The sequence below is a fragment of the Aspergillus campestris genome, assembly GCF_002847485.1.
Source record: "Aspergillus campestris IBT 28561 chromosome Unknown P168scaffold_5, whole genome shotgun sequence".
NCBI classification, from domain to species: Eukaryota; Fungi; Ascomycota; class Eurotiomycetes; order Eurotiales; family Aspergillaceae; genus Aspergillus; species Aspergillus campestris.
Genome location: NW_020194340.1, coordinates 780,005 through 800,795, shown reverse-complemented (window position 1 = coordinate 800,795; position 20,791 = coordinate 780,005). Strand labels below are relative to the sequence as shown.

Below are 20,791 nucleotides of genomic sequence, written 5' to 3'. Positions count from 1 at the left end.
CTCCCTGGGCATTCTGTTTCAGACAGAGTTTCAGCCTTTACCGTTAACAATAATATTCACTCGGTTGGAGATGAGAAAGCGTGGTACATTCAGTATGTAGTGATCAGCCGAGGAGCAGTGTGCGAGCTATGAGTGATTATATGTACCAGGTATCACTGTCATCAAGATGTATTGTTCAATAGCCTGTGGTCCATGTTCAATGCAGCAAAAAATACTGCAACAATATCAAGTCCATTTTATGCTAGTTCCCATATTGCCGTCAAGAAGAGTCAAGTACAAGTACCCAACTAGGTTCGTACATATTTGATACGTCGAGAGTATTATCCTTCTGACATGGACTAGGGCTGACCAACCCTGGATCTTGCACTGCACCACTAGCAATCTACATGTAGCTACCTTGCTCAATATCATCAGCTACTATACGCTTTCTGTGGCCCAACATCCTAAACCCTACTTCCAAATCATATGTCAACAGCAAACCCTTTTCTATTATTATTTTTTTCTCTTTTTGGCCCAATATCAGTATACACATTGTTCTCCCTTGAGACTGACTTCTTTTTTGATTTTCCTTCCCACAGAGTAGCGGACCCCCCGGTGGTTGTGTCTGAACCAGGATCATATCGGGTCTGCTATCGTATTTCCAAACTCCAAACGCTATGCTGCACAGAGGCATAAAAAGTAACAAATAATCTAAACTGAATCAAGCAGGGTCGAGATATTGAACAGATGAAGGAGGAAATAAAAGAAAAGACATAGAAATGGAAATGGGTACCCCCCGTTTTTCTCAAAGCAACTCTTCGCAGGTCCAGTCCTCGTAACTAAAATCAGTCAGTGTCGTCCTCTTGACTGCGCCAGTCACCGAGGCTACTTACTATCCATCCGGCAGATATCTCCTCACGATCAGAGGGATCTTCTTCTGGTTCAACTCCTTGATAGCGATCTGCAGGGGATCTGTCTCGCCTTCCAAATCCACCAGCACCGGGGCGTTCATACTAATCACGCAGCGTCAGCAAAACCAGCCCGCCAACACACGAAGCTCCGAACAAACCTGATCTGCAAAGCGCGCGTACCGAGCACCCGCGCCCTCTCGTACTTGGTCATGTACGGGGTCGTCGTGCGCTCATCGTTCGCCACCTTCTTCTCCCGCTGCTGTTCCATCACTTTGCCCGAATATCCCGCGTTCGGGTCGCCCGAGACGACGACGCGATCGCCATTGACGGCCGGCGCATACGAATCATCGTCGTATCCTCCATCTGCGCCGTCGGCATCTTCGGGGTTGAGGAAGTCTTCCGGCTCGTTGTCTTCGAATTCCTGCTCGGCAGGCTCGTAGTCGTAACTGTGTGGATTGACTAGTCAGAAGCGGGATTTTACCAACTAGCCACGGGGATACTCGGCCATATCCAGCGGCCCAGATCTCTTGCTCCCTCCTTTCTGTTGTCAGAACATGGAAGTGGTTGGTCCCTTACGTTTCCTCAGCGTCGTGTTCCCCGTAGTCAGACATGATGACGATTTTTCAAAAGTTACCCGGAAAAGGAGAGGTCAACCGGCGAGGCGAGATAGAGCGAACGAAATGACAGCACCGTGGGCCGAGCAGGATGGCGTCGAGCGAGTAATTGACGTTGCGACTGAAGATTTCGATGTCGCGGGCTATCAGAAAGAAAGACCCGGCGGAAAAAGTTCCTTGAGGGGGCGCTAGTCCGCTTTGGGTAGATTGGGCTCACCGCCATGCAGTGACCCGGCAGTACTTTTTCAGTATCCTAGGATACCATCACTTTTTTTTTCTCTTCTTGTTTCTTTTCCTCCAGCATCCCAGATATATTTCTTCGGTATCTGATGCCAAAGGCCTGTAGGGGCACTCATCTTGGTGCTCACCGGCACCATGTCTATAAAACGAAAGGCCTCGGATCTGTATCTGAATCCAAAAAGAGTGCACAAGCAGGAAGATATCGGTGAGCAGCTGGCTCGCATTTAACAGGCAATTGACCATAAACTGACATAGTCATCTACGATAGACCCGATATATCAGGAGACCCATTCAGATGCCGAGTACGCCTCGTCTGGTGAAAGTGTCAAGTCCAATGATAGCCTCCACGAAACCCCAGCGACGCCCTTCTCGACCACCTCCACCAAGTATCCGTCTGAGCTGAAAACTCACCTCTGCCCGTTCGAGGATTGCACGAAGGCATTCAACCGTCCTGCGCGTCTACAAGAGCATCTGCGCTCTCACAACAACGAGCGACTCTTTGAATGTCCCCAGGACGATTGCGACAAGACCTTTCTGCGAGCCTCCCATCTGAACCACCACGTTAAGAGTGCCCACACCGGAGTTCGCGACTATGTCTGCGACCGACCAGGATGCGGAAAGAGCTTCGTAACGGGCTCCCGACTGCGTCGGCACCAGGCCGCTCACGACGGGAAAGACAAGTACCGCTGTACAGAGTACCCGCCCTGTGAAGAGACCTTCCGGAAGCACTCGACCCTCCAGAAACACGTCATGACCGTGCATCTGAAGCAGAAACCCTTCCAGTGCACGCATATCGACTCCCAGACCGGCGAGAGATGCACCATGGCGTTTGACTCCGCGGGCAATCTCCGCGCCCACGAAAGTCGCGTCCACACCGAGAGGCGCTTCAGCTGCGCGGAGTGCTCGGAACGCTCGGAGGCCAACGGCTGCCCTGCAGTATCGTTCCCGACGTACGCCCTGCTGCAGTCCCATATCCGGACCATGCATCCGCCCCAATGTCCCAACTGCGCCATCGTCTGCTCCACAGCCCGTGAACTCCGCCGCCATCTGGAAGTCGCGCACGGCGACGTGACTCTCGAAGACCGCAAAGTCTTCCCCTGCACCGTCGACGGCTGCGATCGCAGCTTCACCAAAAAGGGTAACCTCACAGTCCACGTGCGCACCGTACACCAAGGCGAGAAACGCTTCGCCTGCGGAGAAACAGACCTCGCAGGGTCGAAAAGAGTAGCCGGGTGGACCGGCGCAGACGGCTGCGGGAAACGATACGGCAGCAAACTCGCGCTGGAAGAGCACATCCGCACCGCGCACATGGGCTTTCAAAACGCCAAAGCCGAGCGCCGACAGCGTCTCAGCGGCGCCAAGACTCACAAGAACCCTCCCACGTCCACGAAAGGACCGGGCCTCTCAGCCCTGGCGGCCCTCACAGGCGAGGGATACGCCGAGGAGTCCGGCCGTCACATCACGTGCTTCGCAGAGGACTGCCCGCATCGCTTCTACCGGAACTACGACCTGTGGGTGCACATGGGCAGCAAGCACCAGTGCAACGCAGACGAAGTCCGCGATCTGTTCATGCGGCGCGCATTGCTGTCGGGCGACGACGAGCCGCTCACGAGTGACATCCTCGGGATCTACGGTCTAGACCTAGATATTGACGATCCGGCCTCGTCTTGCGGCGCGTTCCAGCTAGACGGGGCAGCAATGGCAACAACCACACCGAATGGCCTAGGCCACGACGGCGCAGACATGAACCTACAACCCAGTGGACTCCCGGAGTTCAACTCCGACCTAATGATGCAAGATGATACTTCCAAGATACCCTTTGATGATGATATGGCGATGATTGATCCGCTGCTGGCTTACAATATGATGAACGATTAATCGATTTTGGGTTACCCTTTATGACATATATGAAATAATACTTTTCTTTTCTTTTCTTTCTTTCTGTTGTTGTGCTTTTGCCTTTTCTCTTTGATTGGTTGATTGATTGCTGTTTTGTGCATTGAAACATTGGCTATTAGATACATACACTATGATAATCTAGTAAAGTGCAATCCACTGTGAACAACAGATCTAGATATACTTTTCGACCGGTAGACGTCCAAGCCTACCCAAAAACATAAATATACAAAGCCAGAGAAATAAAGAAATCAACCACAGCAAACAAACACCTCAAGACACCAACACGTATACCTCAAAACCTACAAAGAAAACAAAGCCTCTATATTTTGAGTATCTATCAACCTATGCATTTAGTCTTCACACTACTGACGATACCAGTGCAAAACTTAGTAAACTAACTGGTTATACTGTTAGTGCTCAAGTGGGTGCATCTACCTCCTACCTAGACATCCATCCTGTTCATTCCAGAAGGACAGACAGATAGTAGGTATGAGAGGAGAGATGTGTACCAAATCGTGATTAGAGTGAGATCTATCTTATCAAGCGCAATTCATAAATGCTGTGCTCACTCTGCGTAATGTCAAATGCACTGCTTGAAACAAGATGTTAGAAAAGGCTTTTAGCATATTCGTTCTTCCATTGCTGGAAGAGCCAAAGGAATAGTAATGGCGAGGGTAGCTAGCTAGCTATACATATTATGCTATGTATGTATGTATGTAGTGACCTATGTGCCTCTGTACTGTTACCAAAGAGCTAACTTTTTTTTTTCTTCTATTGATTTTCTAGTTGAAGACACAATTTGTCCTTCTTCTTCTTCTTCTTCCTGGCTGAAAACACGAGGCCTTCCATCTTTTTTTTTTTTTTTTTTTTTTTTTTTTTTACGGTCTCTCTGGTTTACTTTCTTTGGCCCAGTCTTTTGTTTGGGTATCTTTTTGATAGGTCCTGACCCTGAGATCTTGCCTTGGCTGCTTGATGGACAAATGATCGGTAATGAGTGGAGATGTGTCTAGAAAAGCAGTAGCAAGGCGAAAAACACAGAAAAAGAGAGAGAGAGAGAAACGGAAAGACAAGTACAAGTACACAAGAAATAAAATCAAGCCAGTCAGGTAGAAAGAAACAAGGCACCAACCCAGATGAGCCTGCTCGTCGGGACTGGATGTTCAATCATTCTAAGACTACCAACACCAATTACTTCATCACTCTAGTGTTTTATTTCTGGGGTATTATGGGTTTGGGGTAGGGGAGGAAACCTGTAGATTGCTGTAGCATACACTGCTTTCGTGGTTCGGTTGTGCGAGCAATCAGCTACTAGCGCTGGGGTCGTCCTTGCTAGGATGGATGCTGTTCACGAACTCGGCCAGCTCGGCTTCCACTTCTGGACAGGAGATACACTCTTCGGCGTAGGCGAGTGGGGAATTAGTGAGTGGGCCGCCCTAGGGAGAGAAGAGTAAGTCGTTAGCTTTACTGCTGAAGCTATATGTTAGCTCGGCGAGTGGGTAAGCTTGCCTGGTCGTCGATCAAAGCCTGCTCCCCGCGGAGACGCAGGATAGGATCGTCTGTGTGAACATGCAGGCTAGGACGAGGGACATTCAAACGACTGGGAATGTCAGGAGAGCTGCCAGGATACTGGGACTCACTGCGGGGAGCAGGTGGATCAGAGAGTTGGAAAGTCTGGGTGGTTGTTTCATTTTTCTTTTTGAGAAGGGAGACTTCCTCTTCCAGCCCCTTAGCTACGGCAAAGTTCGACCTCCACACATCCATAAAGTAGTCCGCGTTAGAGAGCTGTGCATCTCCCATACGGAGATGCACAGGTGTCTGCATGCGGGACATGACTCCGTTGTTGCTGACTCTGATCTGGGAGAGCTGACGCAGGAAGCAAATATAGGGCTCCTTAGCGGACTTGGACGGCCTGTGGGCAGTAAAATGGCGGGCGATGTCACAGTACAGATGGACGGCGGCTTGGCCCCTAGCCACGCTGAGCCAGATGGCGAGTTTGAGCAGCAGGCCGAGGGATCCGTTGTTGTATTGCTCGGACGGCCAGACACACAGGTCTCCTTGCTCTGCTTTGGCGGAGGAGGAGTGTGGGATATCCGGGGCGATGGGAGGCAGCCATCCTGACGAGCGCGCTCTGTCTGGCATGTTCTCGCATACGTAGGATTTGTACAGCTGGTGGAAGCTGGTGGCTTCGAGGTCGGTCTTGGGAAAGCCGTCCCAGTCTGCTGTGGCTTTGCAGGCGTCCAGGCGGTGCTGTCTGATGCTGAGGATGGAGGTGCGTTCGGTGCTGACGGGGAGGTCGGCATACATGGCTCCTAGAGACATTTTATCAATCTATGTTCTGTACCAGGGGGTTGATGGTGGGGGTGACTTACTATCTTCGTCGTCTGACTCCAGCGCGGTTATGATATCCTTCTTGAACTGTTCGATGACCTCCACCGACGCAGCCAGCTGCCTGTAAACGATACCGCTGTCCTTACGCCGGGTGTTCACCCAGTAGATAGGCACCGACGTGTCCCCACGCAGGGGAGCCACCAGCTTTCTCAGCATCTCGATCTCAGAAACAAAGTAGGTGACATCGACCAAGCTAGTCTCGCTGAGAGTGGGGATCTCCTGCGTACGATAGCGAGCGTTGAGCCAGGTCTCCAAGGCGATCTGGATCTTTTCAATCTCGCCACAGTCCAGCAGCAAGATCACGAGGAGGTGCTTGTAGGACCCGGGGAAGATACTGGCGGACAGACCTGGGAGATAGGCGAGGACTTCCCGGTCGAACGTGCCCGGGTCGAAGCCCTTGGTGAACAGGCCCATGAGTTCGTCGATCTGTTCGCTGGCCACTTCGGCCATCGCTCTGACTTTGGATTCCTCAAACTGACGAGTGTCTCTGCCAGGCTCATAGGGTATGTCGATGGGGGAGGAGGGCTTCTCGTCCTCTGAGGAGCTGGAGACGGAGTCGGGGGCAACGTTGTCGGTAGACATTGTGGCAGGGGGGCACAAGGCTGTCTATTTTGATAATGGAGTAATGACTGTAACTCCAAAATTGTAAATGACCAAAAGATGAAAGAGACAAACAAAAGGAACAAAACGAAGAAAGCTAGGGTTAGTTATGAGGGGTGTGTTTGAGATCTAGGGAATAAACAAGAGGTTGTCAAAGAGGTCACAGAAAATGATATAGGTTGATGATGTAGAGGAACCAAGAGAGTCAAAGGCTCAGAAATAAGGAGAGAGATAGGAAGTGAGAAAGGAAGAGATAGAAGAAGAGAAAGAAAGAATGAGAAGAGGAGGGGGTTATATATCCAAGTGAATATTTATATCAGTGAATGAGTTGCTACAATTGTCTACCCTACCAGTCACTACACAGTGACCTCTCTCTGCTAGGCTGGTGAGCAAAATTCTGTCTGACCAGGATATTGAAGTCTATCTGAATTCATTATTCGATAGTTTCTGATATTTTCCATTCCTTGATAGTGTAGTCTGGTTGCACCTCTGAAAATAATCCAAGGCTAGGTAGGCAGGACCAGCATCATCTTGCGGGCACGCTTGTACCTTTGCCAGTGGCCAGAGGGTGATACGGAGCAGGCAGTACTTGATCTAGTTATATTTCCACTTGATCTGACTCTCAGATAGATATTTGTCTTCTGTTTTAGTATTATGAAAAGTCTGGTTTCTGTAGCTGCTTGTCAGGATGCTCTGAATGTTTTAAGTATCTACTGATTGACTAAAGTTGAAGGTCATAATTTATGTAAATAAAAGCTTTGAAGATTGCGGAGCGTAGAATACATCAAACAATTCATTGTATGAAAGAAAGGAGAAAATAGCAATGACAATAGCAATGACAATGATTATAGATGAAATTCATCAATGAATAAAAACAAAAATACTAAATCAAACATGATAGAACAACTACGAATTGAATGCCCAAGCCAACCCCGTAATCTGTGACACTTGCTTTCCGCCCAATCATCACATCCCAGTAAGACTGGGGCAGCCTTGCCTAGTTATGTCAGTGATCGGCAAGCTGACAGACAAAAAGGCATGAAAGCATCTAACAGTACTAGATGTATCCAGCAACACACAGCGCCATCGTGCCTCTCTGTAACAGCTGCGCGTCACTGGACCAAAAGGTCGCTTTGACCAGACAGACCCCTTGGTCTGATTCGCCCGAACCGCACATGTAGGCTTGGCAGCTGGGACTTCTGGCGTTGTTCTAATGCACATTCTGAACACATGTTCAGAATGTGCATTAGCGCATTAGCCCCTGCGACACTCTCAGACATCAGGACATGGCATTAGGCGAGTGATCTGGGAAATCCGGGACCAGAGGATATGACATAGGCAGTGTCATTCCTCCTGGCAGTCCCTAATATAGAATAAGCATCAACGGATAATGCAAGTTCCGGACTCTGATGAAATACAAAACGTAGCGAGAGAGTAAGAAACATCCCCTCAATGGCAGGGAGAGCGGCATGTTGATCATCTGCGGTTGACGTGATATCCAGACAGAGACTTGGTTAGGTCCAGAGTAGGACTGTCATGAACATTTGGTTCTCGCCCTCGACGTTGACGGGGTCTCGGTCTGTCATATATAGGCAGACCCCCGTGGCTGAGAGTTAATTTCAACTACACTTCGGACATTGCTAGGGCGAATGTCAAGTCCCTGCAGTGAGATTCTCCGGGCTTCGAGGCTAGACTGTCAGATTATGCAGCTCGAGAGATCGGGCTACCCCTGCCATTGAATGGTCTAAGACATTTGACTCGATTTTCAAGTATATTTCCTTCCTCCTGTTACTCGATTGCAGTTTGTCTAGATATAGCCCGCTTGGTGTGTAGGACTTGGTGGAAATATTTTCGGCCTATTTAGGTGGAGAGTACATTGATCAAATGGATGAATGACTTGGTAATATTGTTAGTCAGTTGATAGGATGGTAGGAGGAAGGATCCAAACTGGTCTAAACTGTCGGTAGTTTACATATGTCGGGAGTATAGCAGGAAGTTTACTTAGTTAGGCAGGTACCAGCATTCAGCATCATATTTAGGTCATGGTGGAATCAGCTGACTTGTAGTTTCCCACTCTGTTGATATTTTGACTTTTCTGGCAATCTGGCGATCTGGGAACCCTTTGCAACCTCTACATCACTGCAGGTTTATCAGTTTCATCACTATACTTCACCATTACATCACTATTCTTGACCATTTTATCGTCTTTCGACAGTACCATTCGCTCTTGACCCACCAGTAGTCCAGCAGAGACCGTTTCTGTCAGCATTCTTACTGTATCACTGTGGACTATCTTCTTCACTATCTTTGATCAGTTCTTCTCTTTCATCTCAAAAATGGTACGTTGTCTGCACAGGATGGCACCTTGGTTTGCTTGGACAACTGTAGAACTAGTATGCATGTATATATATACTAACCGTGTCATCCTTTCAGAGTGCTGAACCAACAGACAAGGCTTTTGATATGTCCAGCAAGCAGGCAAAAACAGCCGTCAAGCCCAATCTCCTTGATCCCACAGGAGACACACGAGGCTCGTTCCAGTGCCACAGTGAATCCTCACAAGTGGAAGACTCGCAGAACACTGCTCAGGAGATCGCCATCTCCCCCGAGGAACAGGCAAACCTGCGGACCGAGAACAGCATCCTTCGGGCTGAGTGTGAAAGACTCGAAACAAATTGGGATGAGCTGTTTGAGTCACTCGGTGAAAAGCAAGCTCGCCTTATGGGACGGCTTGACAAGCTCCAGTCCCACAAACAACGTCTTGTGGAGCAGCTTTCACAGATTAGGGAGAAACGCAATACAGGAGCAGGGAAATCGGGAGCAGGGGAGTCGGGAGCAGAGGAATCGGGAGCAGAGGAATCGGGAGCAGAGGAATCGGGAGCAGAGGAATCGGGAGCAGAGGAATCGGAAGCAGAGGAATCGGGAGCAGAGGAATCGGGAGCAGAGGAATCGGGAGCAGAGGAATCGGGAGCAAGGGAATCGGATGACTAGTCATGTGCAGAGTGCGCCACGATGCAAGAGAAGCTTGATGTAATAGAGCCAGAACTGTCTGAAAGTAGGAAGAGTGATCGAGGTTGTGTCTCGGGTGTTAAGGTGGTATGACGGTTATATGAACTATTCTTACTTGTCAGTTTGAACGTTAAATCCCAAAATATAGATATAGGCATGTTATTCACCATCCGCGAGAACCCGGTGGTTCATTCTAGATATCGCCAGAAACAACACTGAGCTCATCCTGACAGTATCCTATCATCACGTGTAGTTACTCTATAAAATCCCAGACCATGCTCTCCATCCTCCTATCGTCTCTCACTTCTTTCTTCTCTTCCATCCTGATCGTCACTCAAGCAACAACTCAACAACCGAACTCCTAAGTCACCAAAGGCCTATTATAATCTGCAAATATATCAACCATCAGACTCCTATGTCAACAAAGACCTACTACAAGCTGCAGAGATATCCACCGATGTTAGCTGGATACTATCATCCTAAGTATTGGTCCCTTACTACCCGATTTAGATCATATGGCTAACGGCGTAACCATTGCTAGAAGGACCTTTGACTGTGTTGCTCTAGAACATATGGTCTGTGTCTCTCTGTTGGATGATGTTCTTCTACAGCCTTGTGCAAGATACTCTGTCTATAGCACCAAGCAGACCGCTTAACGAAGTAAACATGGTATGTCGTCTTTATAACGGTACGTTGTCTTTACAGGATGTAGCCCTGATCCGCCTGGACAACTTCATGGATGAGTGTATACATATACATACTGACGTGTCTCCCTTCCAGGGGATACCCACTGCAAACCGCCCGCGCAAGCGGCCGACAGACGAGGCTATTACGTTGCTCATTCCTAGCCAGGCAGGATCCGCCGCCCACTCTGAACCGGATAGTCTCACGCGAGACGTAACAGGCTGTAGTCAGTGCAGCCAGTGGCCAGATGAATCCACAACCGTGCAAACCTGGCAGAAGGCTGCTGGGGCGATATTCAAATTCTCCGTGCATGAACAGGAAGTGAACGATTTGGAGGACGAGTTGGAGGTACACTATGAAAAGACCAACCGCCTGATCGCACAGATTGAGCGACAGGTGTTTGATTGCCAACTTCTTGAGAAACAGTTTGCGGAGATCAGGGCCGTGATGTCACGACACTAGAGGAGCACGGGTTTGAGGGAGGAGTATCAGCTTCTGAGTGGATATGCATTGAATCAGTTAACCCCGTTGCAAAGAATGACCACTCGGCCACATAATATATCTAGACACTTTCGGTTTTGGGCTCTGGGAGTCATCTTTTATTACATCTCATGTTGGAACGGGTTAGCCTTCGGTCGTACCAGATAATTGATATGCATTCTACCACTAAAAAAAAACATGTAGTAAATCCGACTCGGAGATTTAGGCCGAGTCAGACTCGGGGATAACTTCTGCGTAATGATGCCCCACGTGGCGCGCCATCGTACGGAGTGCAGAAGTAACAAATAGAGGGCGAAAGATGAATCCCCACAGTTGGACAACCCGGTAACCCCACATGGGAGAGTCGGCTCTCGGATATCGCAAGATCCACTGAGGAGTCGGAGAAGACCAAGTACGTTGATAGCGTGGATTTGATTCGAGCACGACCCGGTTAGTTCAAGCTTAGCCATCGTGTGGCCCCGCATGGCCTGCAATTGAATGCGACTAAAGACATGGGTTTCGGTCTAAACAGAAAAGAGAAGGAAAAAATTGATGGCATTATAAATCAACGCACGTTTTCTTCGTTTTTGTTTATCCGTCTTTTCCCCCGGCTCCGGTTTATTCTTGATTTTTATAAGAGAGTTGCTTGTCTCCTCTGTTTCCTCGCTTTCTGTCTGTTCAGAGCACGACATTGCAAATACGAAAATGTCCGACGCTGATACAGAGAAGAAGACTGCTGAGGCCTCAACAACGGCGGGTCCCGACGACCACGAGCCCGTGTTTGATACCGGCCTGACGCCATGGCTGCAGGTGTTTGGTGCATGGTTCCTTTTCTTCAACTCATGGTATTTCCCTTCTCCTGTTGATCTCACAAAGAGATAAGGATAAAACATACTGACCAGATGCAGGGGCGTCATCAACACCTGGGGAGCCTTCCAGACATACTACGAACAGACCATCCTGTCTGATACACCGTCATCCTCCATCGCCTGGATTGGATCCCTGCAGTCCTTCCTGCTGATGCTATTCGGCGTCGTCACCGGCCCCCTCTTCGACGCGGGCTACTTCCGCGCCCTCCTCGGGTTCGGCACCATCGTGCTGCCATTCGGCCTGATGATGGCCAGTATCTCGTCCCAGTTCTGGCACCTCATCCTCGCGCAGGGGATCTGCGTCGGTCTGGCAGCCGGCTGTCTGTTCGTCCCCTCGGTGGCCGTCCTCCCCCAGTACTTCCAGCGAAAGCGTGGTCTAGCCAACGGCATCGCCGCCTCCGGGAGCAGCATCGGCGGCGTCATCTACCCGATCATGTTCAACCAGCTGCAGCAACAAGTAGGGTTCCCGTGGGCGACGCGCGCCATCGCCTTCGTCTGCTTCGGCACCTGCCTCATCAGCTTCAGCATCATGCGCATGCGCTTCCAGCCCAAACAGAAGCGCAAGCTCGTCCAGCTATCCGCCTTCAAGGAGCCCACCTTCTGCCTCTTCTGCCTCGGCATGTTCCTCGGCTTCCTGGGGTTCTACAACTTCCTCTTCTACGTCCAGTCCTACGCCATCGAAACAGACATCGTCGACTCCCACCTAGGCTTCTACCTCCTCGCCATGCTCAACGCCGGATCTACCTTCGGCCGCGTCTTCCCTAACCTCGTCGCAGACCACATCGGGCCCCTCAACGTCCTCACCCCCGCCGTCACAGCAACCGCCATCCTCGCCTTCGCCTGGCTCGGCGTCCACAACGTCCCGGGCATCATCGTCCTCGCTGTCCTCTACGGTCTCACCTCGGGCGGGTTCGTCTCCCTGCCCCCGGTCGTGATGATCACTCTGACCAAGGACCTGGGCGATCTGGGAACCCGTCTGGGTATGGTGTTTGCAACCACTTCCATCGGCCTGCTGATTGGGACACCCATCGGCGGGGCCATCCTCAGCAATACGCACCAGTATATGGGCGTCCAGCTGTTCACGGCGTGCTGTCTCATTGCCTCGGCCGCGGTGTTTGCCACGCTGCGGTTCATCCGCACGGGGGCGCATCTTCGCATTCGAACATAGTCGGGGTCTGTCGTTCATATTGAATGATCGTCTTCTACTTAAGACATATCCCCGTGCGACACCACTACCCTCGGGGGTTGTCCGTCCGGTATAACCACGCACCAGTCGTGTGATTCGTACTACGGATCGCTTTCTATCTTCCTGTGCGGTATACGAAAGCCGCGCTCCACCAATAGTGGGGATAATGAACCAGGACGAGCCTACCTTGTCAACGGTCGGCCATAGACAGGACAGTGCATGTTCAGAGTCAGGGCCGGCGGCGTAGTTTTGGACAGCTGGCTAGACTCATCCTGATCACAACCAGGTATATCGACTGGCTCATCGGCCAGCGATTATCAAGATAATAGAACATACAACCACTCCGTGGTACATACATCAAATTACTCACCGCAAACACCACAAACACCAAACATAAAAATACATCTATATAATGCCATATAATGCCATATAATGCTATAATGCCACGTATATATGAATTCTAAACTATGCTGCAGAAACCCCAAAAGAACCAAACTCCCAATGCTAGAAACACTCCCCGCTCAACTTGAGCTAAGACACATCCTCCGGACTCACCAAAAAGTCCTCTCCCTTGTCCCTCACATGCTCCAGCTTCTTATCCCGACTGCACGGCTTGCGCATATCGTAGGCGTCCTCGCCCGACTCGGACATCCCCGACGGATCATCGCTGTAGTAATTGACGACTCTGCGGAAGACGGAGTATCTGTTTTTGTTAGTCATATCTCGCATATAGACATATACCATCTATCAATCTATCCAGTAGATAGACAGATAGATAGAAAGGAGGGAGAAACATACCCCATCCCCTTATACATATCCACCGCGATCTTATTGCCCGCCCGCACATAAAGATCCACAAACCAAGCGTCGTTGATATCGGAGCCGCTCTCGAGCCGCTCGGTCAGACGGCGCGCGTGGCCGAGTCGGCGCCAGGCGGGCGCAACGGTCAGCACGGTGATGTGGCCGTGCCAGGGGGTGTAGTGTTCCGAGTGACGCATGGAGGGGTGTTGTTCTTCGAGCTTGCCCATGACTGATTGGTTAACTTTATATACTTCATACATATATAAGGGTGTATATATTTGTATATATTTGTATATATACAGTATATATAAGATGTAACATGTAGGAGAGTAATACGTACTATATCCAACAATCCCATCCCGCCGGTCCGTCACCCCGCTGAAGAGCGACGGCCAGCGCATCATGTAGTTGAGGTAGAAACCCAGGTCATAGTTCTCGGTGAGGGGGTCGAGGTTGGTCTGGTTGAGGTTGAAGATGTCGAGGGGCGACATGCGCCGGATGGAGCTCATGATGCTAATTGAGTGCTGAATTGGACTTGGAGATGAAGCTGAAGTGACAAACGTGGGGAAAGAAACGGAGCTCAAAATTCCCGATTGGGGCTTGGGCGGTCACGGGATTTGTGTTGCTGTCTGACTCAGCTGTGTGCATAAGCTGAGACTAGGAATAATGAATCATTTCATGGTTTGATCTTGATCCAATCCATGGTTGCATTTCTCTCCAGTTTGACTCCATACTACCTGTCTCCTTTTAGTCGTGGTATCTTTTCTTGTTGGATAGGAAGCATCGGTGCTGCGATCGTGCTGCAGTCGACTTCGAAACTGTGAAACAGCTTAATCCCCCTCGGTGCCTTCTACTTCCCCCCCTTGCCGATATCTCCATCAGGACTTGCAGATGCCAATTTACCAATCATAACATAAACCCGTCCGTTTCTCCTTGGATCTCGTGGTTGATGCTTGGAACTGCATGACAGCGTCAATTTTCTTACCTAACCAGTTGTCATACTATATTCGGAATAAGAACGAAAAATGCCCGCCATCCCACCCTCTCCCCTGAGCATATCTCACCGCCACAATCGCAGTCGATCCTCGAACCTCGACCTCGACTCCCCCATCTCCCCCGGTGTCTACACCTCCAATGGGTTCTCACACAGTCCCCTCCAATCCCCTCGTCATCAGAACCACCTCTCTCACACCATGAACGGATCCCAGCGAATGTCCGGCGACTTCGGCGACGCCGCTGACGCCGCCGCCGGCGGCGATGGTGGGGGAGGAGGAGGGCTGGGCAATCTGGCCGACGAGCTAGCCGACGCCTGGGAAGCCGAAGAGAGCGGCTACGGATACGTCTCGGGCCAGGAGATGGAGAACATTCCCGCGGATCATCACCATCATCATACCCAGCATGCGGCAGCGACCAGCGACTCTGAAGATGGCTACCACATGGTCGGCGCCAGGACCCCCTCCTCCGGCTACGACTCCGAACGAGGCTCCCTGCAGCCCCCAAAGCCTAAAACCCGCAACGGCGGCCCCGCCTCCCACCGACAGCATCGTCGCCATGAGTCGCACTACGATGGCTCCGACTACGGCAATGACTCTGACCTCGACGAGTCCGCGGATATCTCGCCTGGTTTGGAGAGCCAGATGGCGGAGGTGGAGAGCCTCGCTCGGAGGGGCCTCGAGAATAACGGGAGTGAGAATGACCATGTCATTGCTCGGGCTGTGACAGCGTTGCAGGATCTTGGAGGCCAGAGCGGGGTGGAAAATAACGCCATGAGGTATGTCCCTCCCCCTTTATTCTATCTTTTATGACCATATCCGGCTCACTAACTAATAACGCACCCAGACTCATCACAGCACACTCCTCCATCACCTCACATCTCACCCACCAAACCCGCGCCCTCCAAACCCTAACCCACCCCCTCCTATTCTCCCCCTTTCCACTCCTCTCCGCCGACGCAATCGACGCCCTCATCCCCCTGATCGACGACGAACTCCTCCCCACCCTCCCCTACCCCTTTCCCGCCGACCAGAACCGCCCTCCCGCCCCTCCAGCACCACAACCACCACCACCATATCCTCCCGCCCAACCACCCCCGCGCTCAACCCCCTCGTCTCCCTGCAAACCCTCATCGCCCAAACCTCAGACATTACCCTCTCCCTGCGCAGCCTAAGCGACACCCTCTACGAATCCCGCCAGCTAACAGCGACCGCCTCGCGCCGGCTGCGTTCCGCGCGCGAACTCGTCGCCGACCTCCGCCGCGAGGACGAAGCCCGCGAGGAGGGAACCCGCTGGATCGAAAAGGGCGACTGGGACAGCCGTATCCGCGAGCGCACTGCCGGCAGGGAGTGCGGAGACGTCGTCAGTGGCTTTGAGGCTGTTTGTGGCGAGTGGAGGGAGAGGTTGTTTGGGGCTGCTGCTGCTGGCGGGGAGGTTGCTGCTGCTTAACTGGTCCATTTCTCTCTCTTTCTCTCTCTCTCTTTGGCCCTAGCGCTTTCTTTCACTGTTATTGGTCAAAAGTTGGAACCGAGTTTCAACCGTTTGTCTGTCTACCTGCCCGTCTGTATATGTGAGGTTGATATTGGCTTTTTTTTCACCCTTACATACTACATACTATACTACACTACATCTATACATACATAGTACATACCCCTTTAATTTGTCTTTTCATCGTGTCTCTTCAGTTTGTCCGTGTTTGTAACTCTCATTTATCGTTTCTTTTTTGCACGTTTCTTGTGCTTCTGCTTTTCTTTCTGTTGGTATATACTACATCTCATACTCATCTAGATAGACTTCTACCGTGTTATCTAGTATCAAGTCCGCCAGGTTAGCTCAGTGACATATGCTACTACTTACTGTTACTGATTAGTTTATACAGTATGGTCTATCTTCTTCTACTCCTACTACTCCTACTACTCCTACTCCTGATTCCAATGATAAAAAAAAGTAAACAATGCATCAAATAATGAACATAGATTAAATTATAAAAGAACCCGGACGATGGATCCCTACAATACCTACTATACCACCCCCCCCCCCCCCCCCCCCCCCCAATCCAATAGGTAGACAGATAGACATCCTATATACCACTTACTTGAACTCAAGGAGAAAATAAAAACAATATAAAATAGATAACCACGATAATGAAAATGAAAGAAACACTAAATGAGGCATGAGGCAATGCTAACAAAATAGTAGGACAGGACATCAAGATTGACGAAAAAAACAAAGAAGGAAAAAGATTGAAAGATCAGATCAGATCACACACTATGAAAAAGAGACTCAGAAAAATTCAACTAACTTTTCCCTCTCTGTACGGTCGTTTGGTTCTCGTTTCCTTGGTTTTTTTTTTGGCTCGTTCGTCCCTTTAAATTAAAGCTCGGATGGACGATTTACTGGTCCTGCTGCTGCTTCCACCGGGGAACCCACTTGGAGCCACCGGCCGCGGGGCGCGACTCCGGGGCGGGACGCGACTCTGGGGCGGGAGGGGTCTCGGTGCGAGAGGGACGCGGCGACGGGGAGGCGGGAGGGGGCGTCGAGGGGGCGGCCCCGCCGGCACCACGGAGGTGCGGCGGCACGTAGCCACCGGGGCGGCGCGCGGGCGGCGCGGCGGCCTCCTCCGGACGGGCCTCGGGTGCCGCAGGGGCGGCGCGGGCGGGCTCGGACTCGGCGGGGGCAGCAGGGGCGGATTCCTTGGCGGCCTGGCGCTCGCGCCAGCTCGCGCCGGCACCACCCGTCCGGGGCGCCAGATTGAGGCGAGGGGCCACCCGCTCGGTCGAGGCGGGCGCTCCGTGGTCGGCGGCGGGGGCGGGGGCGCCGGAGGCCCGGCCCAGGCGGCGCTGTTCGGCCTCCTCCTCGCGCTGGCGCTGCTTGGCGGCGATCTCGTCGAGCTTGCGACGCTCCTCCTCGCGGCGGACCTTCTCCTCGGCCAACTCCTGGCGGCGCTGGGCGTCGCGGGTGGCCTTCTCCTCGGCCTCGCGCTCGAGGCGGGCCTCCTCCTCGGCCTGCTGGCGCTCGGCCTCCTCGCGCTCGGCGCGCTCGCGGCGGCGGCGCTCCTGGACCTCCTTGACGCGCTGGCGCTTCTTGGCCTCGAACTCGCGCTCGGCGGCCTTGCGGCGGCGCTCAAACTCCTCGTGGCGCTTCTCGGAGACCTCCTGGCGGAAGCCGGAGAAGGTGGGGACGAGGCGGCCGAGGCGGTGCTTGAGGGCGACGGCCTCGCGGTGGTGGGCCTCGGCCTCGCGCAGGGTGGCGGCGGTCTGGGCGTCGTGCAGCTCGCGGTCGTGCTGCTGCTGGCGCTCGTAGTCCTCGGGGATGTGCTTGAGCTCCTCGCGGCGGAAGGCGCGCTCGAGGTGGTCGATGCGCTTGGCGGTGGTGCGGACGCGGTCCTGCAGCTCGTTCTTCTCCTTCTCCAGCGAGGCCAGCTTGATGGCGCGCAGGCGGTTGGCGTCGAGCTCGTCGAGGTCGAGCTCGCTGATGTCGATGCCCTTGACGCCGCTCTTGAGCTCCTCGATCTGCTTCTTGAGCTCCTGCTGGCGGATGCGGTCCTGCTCGTCCTTGATGCGGCGCTTCTCGCGCTCGCGCTGCTCGTCGAGCAGGCGCTGCTTCTCGGCCTCCTGGAGCTGCTGGGTGCGGATGCGCTTGCGGGTCTCCTCCTCGCGCTGCTTGCGCTGCAGGGCGTCGGTGGCGGCCTCGCGGCGGCGCTCGATGACGAGGCGGCGGGCGAGGGTGTCGTCGTGCTCGGCGGCGGCCCCGGCGCGGGCGCGCTCGTGGGCGGCGCGCTTGGCCTGCAGGCGGGCCTCGTGGTAGGCCGGGTCGACGTACATGCACGAGACGTGCAGGGTCTTGGCGAGGCGGGTGAGCTGCATGCGCGCGATCTCGGCGGGGGTGTGCTGGAGGCGCTGGATGGAGCCGACCTCGGCCTCGGCGGAGCCGGCGGCGGAGCCAGCGTGCAGGGCCTTGGCGGAGGAGAAGATGTCGGTGTCGAAGGTGAGGACGCCGGCGAGGTGATCGACGCGGATGGCGAGGTCACCCTTCTTGCAACCGTTCATGATGAACTTCTCGATCATGGCCGGGGTGATCTGGTAGGGGGCGGGGAACTGGGCGAGCTCATAGACGAACTTGAGCTCGACGGAGTCGTAGACCTGGGAGAGCTGCTGGAAGAGACGGGTGAGGATGACCTGCTGCAGGGGCAGGACGTACTTCTCCATCTCGGGGTCGGCGCCGATCTGCTGGAGGATGGGGTTGATCTTCTTGCAGATGGAGAGCGGGTGGAAGTCGACCTCGAGGATGTTGTAGAGTTCGCGGATCTCGGGGCGGGCGCGCTGGAGCATGCCCTTGTTGAGGGCGTCACGGAAGAGAACGCCGCGGGTGGGGGGCTGGGCCATGCCGAGCAGGTTGGTGAGACGGGCGTTCTTGTTCTTGCGGGCCTCGTCGACGTCGACCAGGGCGCCGCGGGAGCGGGAGGTGCTGATGACGGGGATGGCGAGGGCGGAGAGCAGGACGAAGGAGGCGGTCTTGGTGAGCTCGGCCTCGGAGACGGCGGGGTTCTCCTTGCGGGAGCCCTGGCCGGCGGCGAGGGCGACGGCGGACTGGCGCAGCAGGTTGAAGTAACGGCTGAAGGCGGCGGCGTGGAAGAGGTAGTTCTCGGAGACGAGGAAGATGCGGGCGAGCTTCTCGTAGTAGTTGGCCATCATGACGTTCTTGGCGGGACGCTTGCTGAGGGAGAGCAGGGTGTGGATGTCCTCGATGGAGCGGAAGGCCTCCTGCCAGAGCTCGAGCTCGACGGCGACGTTGAGCTGCTGGAAGCGGGTGTCGAGATGACGCTGGAGGGTGTCCGGGTCGCTGAGGTTGATGGCGTGCATCTGGGCGGCGTACTTGGCGGCATTCTGGACGTGGTTGCGGAGCAGCTCGCAGAGACGGCGGAACTCGGTCTTGCGGGCGTACTTGAGGCAGAACTGGAAGGCCTGGAGAGCGGTGCTCTGGTACATGACCTCGAGGCGGGCATTGTTCTTGAGGATCTCGAGGACGGTACGGTAGGTCTCCCAGAGGAACTTGAGCCAGGGGGTGACGACGGCGCGGTCGGTGCGATCGCGGGACTGCTCACCGGAGACGGTAGCCAGGAGGATGGTCTCGGGGGTCTCGATGGCCTCGAGATCCTCGACGTTGGTGGAGGGAGCGGCGGATTCCAGGGAGGACTGGATCTCGTCGGCCTTGGCCTGGGCCTCGGTGACCTTCTTCTCGGCGAGTTCGATGAATTTCTTGAGGACGATCTATCCATAATGGTATTAGCACCATTCATCGAAGAAAGGGCGGAAAAAGTGTGCGTACCTCGATGCTGCCGACGTTGGTGTTCTGGGCAATGTTCTTGTACTGGTAGAGGCCATCCTTGGCGGCCTTACCCTTGCGGAGATCGACGCAAAGCTCAACGAAGAGCATCATCAAGGGCTCGAGGGAGACGATGGGGGTATTGCGGGTCCTCTTGGAGGTGACATGTTCGTGGAGGACATTGAGGGCGGCGGGGGTTTGGCCCACGGCGATGAGTTCTTGGGCGCGCTACAACCGTTAGTATCTCTCTCCTATCCTTCTTCTTTCTTCTTTCTTTCTTCTTTTCTTTTGATGTTTTGGATCCAGAGTATAGAGTAGCGTACCTTGAGAACATTCTCAGGCTTGATGTGCGGCGGGGGCGGCATGATGGCGAGACTCCAGGAGGAGAACGAGTCAAAGGATTAAAAAAAGGTCAAGGCACAGCAGGCAGCCTGTTGATCTTCTCAGAGGGAAGTGAGAACGGCTGGATGTTGACGCTGGCACGCGACGAAAGAAGCCTAGATGGGAGAGGCTGAGGCTATCTTGAACTCGCAACTCTCACTCTTCGTTCTGTGCGAGAAGAGGAAAAAAACACGGCCGGTTTGGCCCGTTTGGGTTAAGCGATGTCACGTGATATTAGCCTACAATACTGTATTAGTATACGTATATTCAATATATATAGAATATGTATAGAGTATATATAGAATATATATAGAATAATAGATAGTGTAATAGAATAGAATAGACATTCAAAAGAATTCTGGATATAATTCTGGATAGAAAGAAAGAGACAAATACAGTATGGGGAATCAACCCTGTAATTTCGGTACTGGA

General features: G+C 52.9%; 8 protein-coding genes across 8 annotated transcripts; 4 read left to right on the top strand and 4 right to left on the bottom strand.

The window, feature by feature from the left end:
• Positions 1–513: 513 nt before the first annotated feature.
• P168DRAFT_289735 (DNA-directed RNA polymerase core subunit RPO26) lies at positions 514–1,598 on the bottom strand. Its single transcript, XM_024837065.1, has 4 exons — positions 1,467–1,598; positions 1,049–1,336; positions 873–992; positions 514–818 (listed from the first exon to the last, which is right to left on the bottom strand). Exons 1-4 carry the CDS (start codon positions 1,499–1,501, stop codon positions 785–787), a joined length of 477 nt encoding a protein of 158 aa, XP_024693467.1. The 5' UTR covers positions 1,502–1,598; the 3' UTR covers positions 514–784.
• Positions 1,599–1,821: 223 nt separating this feature from the next.
• Positions 1,822–3,757, top strand: P168DRAFT_326642 (C2H2-type zinc finger protein). Its single transcript, XM_024841151.1, has 2 exons — positions 1,822–1,949; positions 2,013–3,757. Exons 1-2 carry the CDS (start codon positions 1,880–1,882, stop codon positions 3,620–3,622), a joined length of 1,680 nt encoding a protein of 559 aa, XP_024693466.1. The 5' UTR covers positions 1,822–1,879; the 3' UTR covers positions 3,623–3,757.
• Positions 3,758–5,272: 1,515 nt separating this feature from the next.
• Positions 5,273–6,547, bottom strand: P168DRAFT_216198 (uncharacterized protein; the record flags this gene model as incomplete). Its single annotated transcript, XM_024833081.1, has 2 exons — positions 5,273–5,952; positions 6,013–6,547. Coding segments are annotated over 2 exons (1,215 nt in total), but the record flags the coding sequence as incomplete, so codon positions are not given.
• Positions 6,548–8,967: 2,420 nt separating this feature from the next.
• On the top strand, positions 8,968–9,622 carry P168DRAFT_281225 (uncharacterized protein; the record flags this gene model as incomplete). The annotated part of the gene is made up of 2 exons (XM_024835916.1): positions 8,968–8,970; positions 9,065–9,622. The coding sequence occupies 2 exons, from the start codon at positions 8,968–8,970 to the stop codon at positions 9,620–9,622; spliced, it is 561 nt and encodes a 186-aa protein (XP_024693464.1).
• Positions 9,623–11,509: 1,887 nt separating this feature from the next.
• P168DRAFT_317906 (MCT family MFS transporter) lies at positions 11,510–12,841 on the top strand (the record flags this gene model as incomplete). The annotated part of the gene is made up of 2 exons (XM_024840150.1): positions 11,510–11,649; positions 11,713–12,841. 2 exons carry the CDS (start codon positions 11,510–11,512, stop codon positions 12,839–12,841), a joined length of 1,269 nt encoding a protein of 422 aa, XP_024693463.1.
• Positions 12,842–13,281: 440 nt separating this feature from the next.
• On the bottom strand, positions 13,282–14,183 carry P168DRAFT_267618 (peptide alpha-N-acetyltransferase complex B subunit NAT3). The gene is made up of 3 exons (XM_024835052.1): positions 14,001–14,183; positions 13,658–13,889; positions 13,282–13,562 (listed from the first exon to the last, which is right to left on the bottom strand). Exons 1-3 carry the CDS (start codon positions 14,167–14,169, stop codon positions 13,391–13,393), a joined length of 573 nt encoding a protein of 190 aa, XP_024693462.1. The 5' UTR covers positions 14,170–14,183; the 3' UTR covers positions 13,282–13,390.
• Positions 14,184–14,386: 203 nt separating this feature from the next.
• P168DRAFT_326639 (uncharacterized protein) lies at positions 14,387–16,451 on the top strand. The gene is made up of 3 exons (XM_024841150.1): positions 14,387–15,431; positions 15,500–15,766; positions 15,823–16,451. The coding sequence occupies exons 1-3, from the start codon at positions 14,686–14,688 to the stop codon at positions 16,100–16,102; spliced, it is 1,293 nt and encodes a 430-aa protein (XP_024693461.1). The 5' UTR covers positions 14,387–14,685; the 3' UTR covers positions 16,103–16,451.
• A 267-nt stretch (positions 16,452–16,718) lies between these two features.
• Positions 16,719–20,519, bottom strand: tif32 (putative eukaryotic translation initiation factor 3 subunit EifCa). The gene is made up of 3 exons (XM_024841149.1): positions 20,302–20,519; positions 19,982–20,206; positions 16,719–19,923 (listed from the first exon to the last, which is right to left on the bottom strand). The coding sequence occupies exons 1-3, from the start codon at positions 20,341–20,343 to the stop codon at positions 17,047–17,049; spliced, it is 3,144 nt and encodes a 1,047-aa protein (XP_024693460.1). The 5' UTR covers positions 20,344–20,519; the 3' UTR covers positions 16,719–17,046.
• Positions 20,520–20,791: the final 272 nt, after the last annotated feature.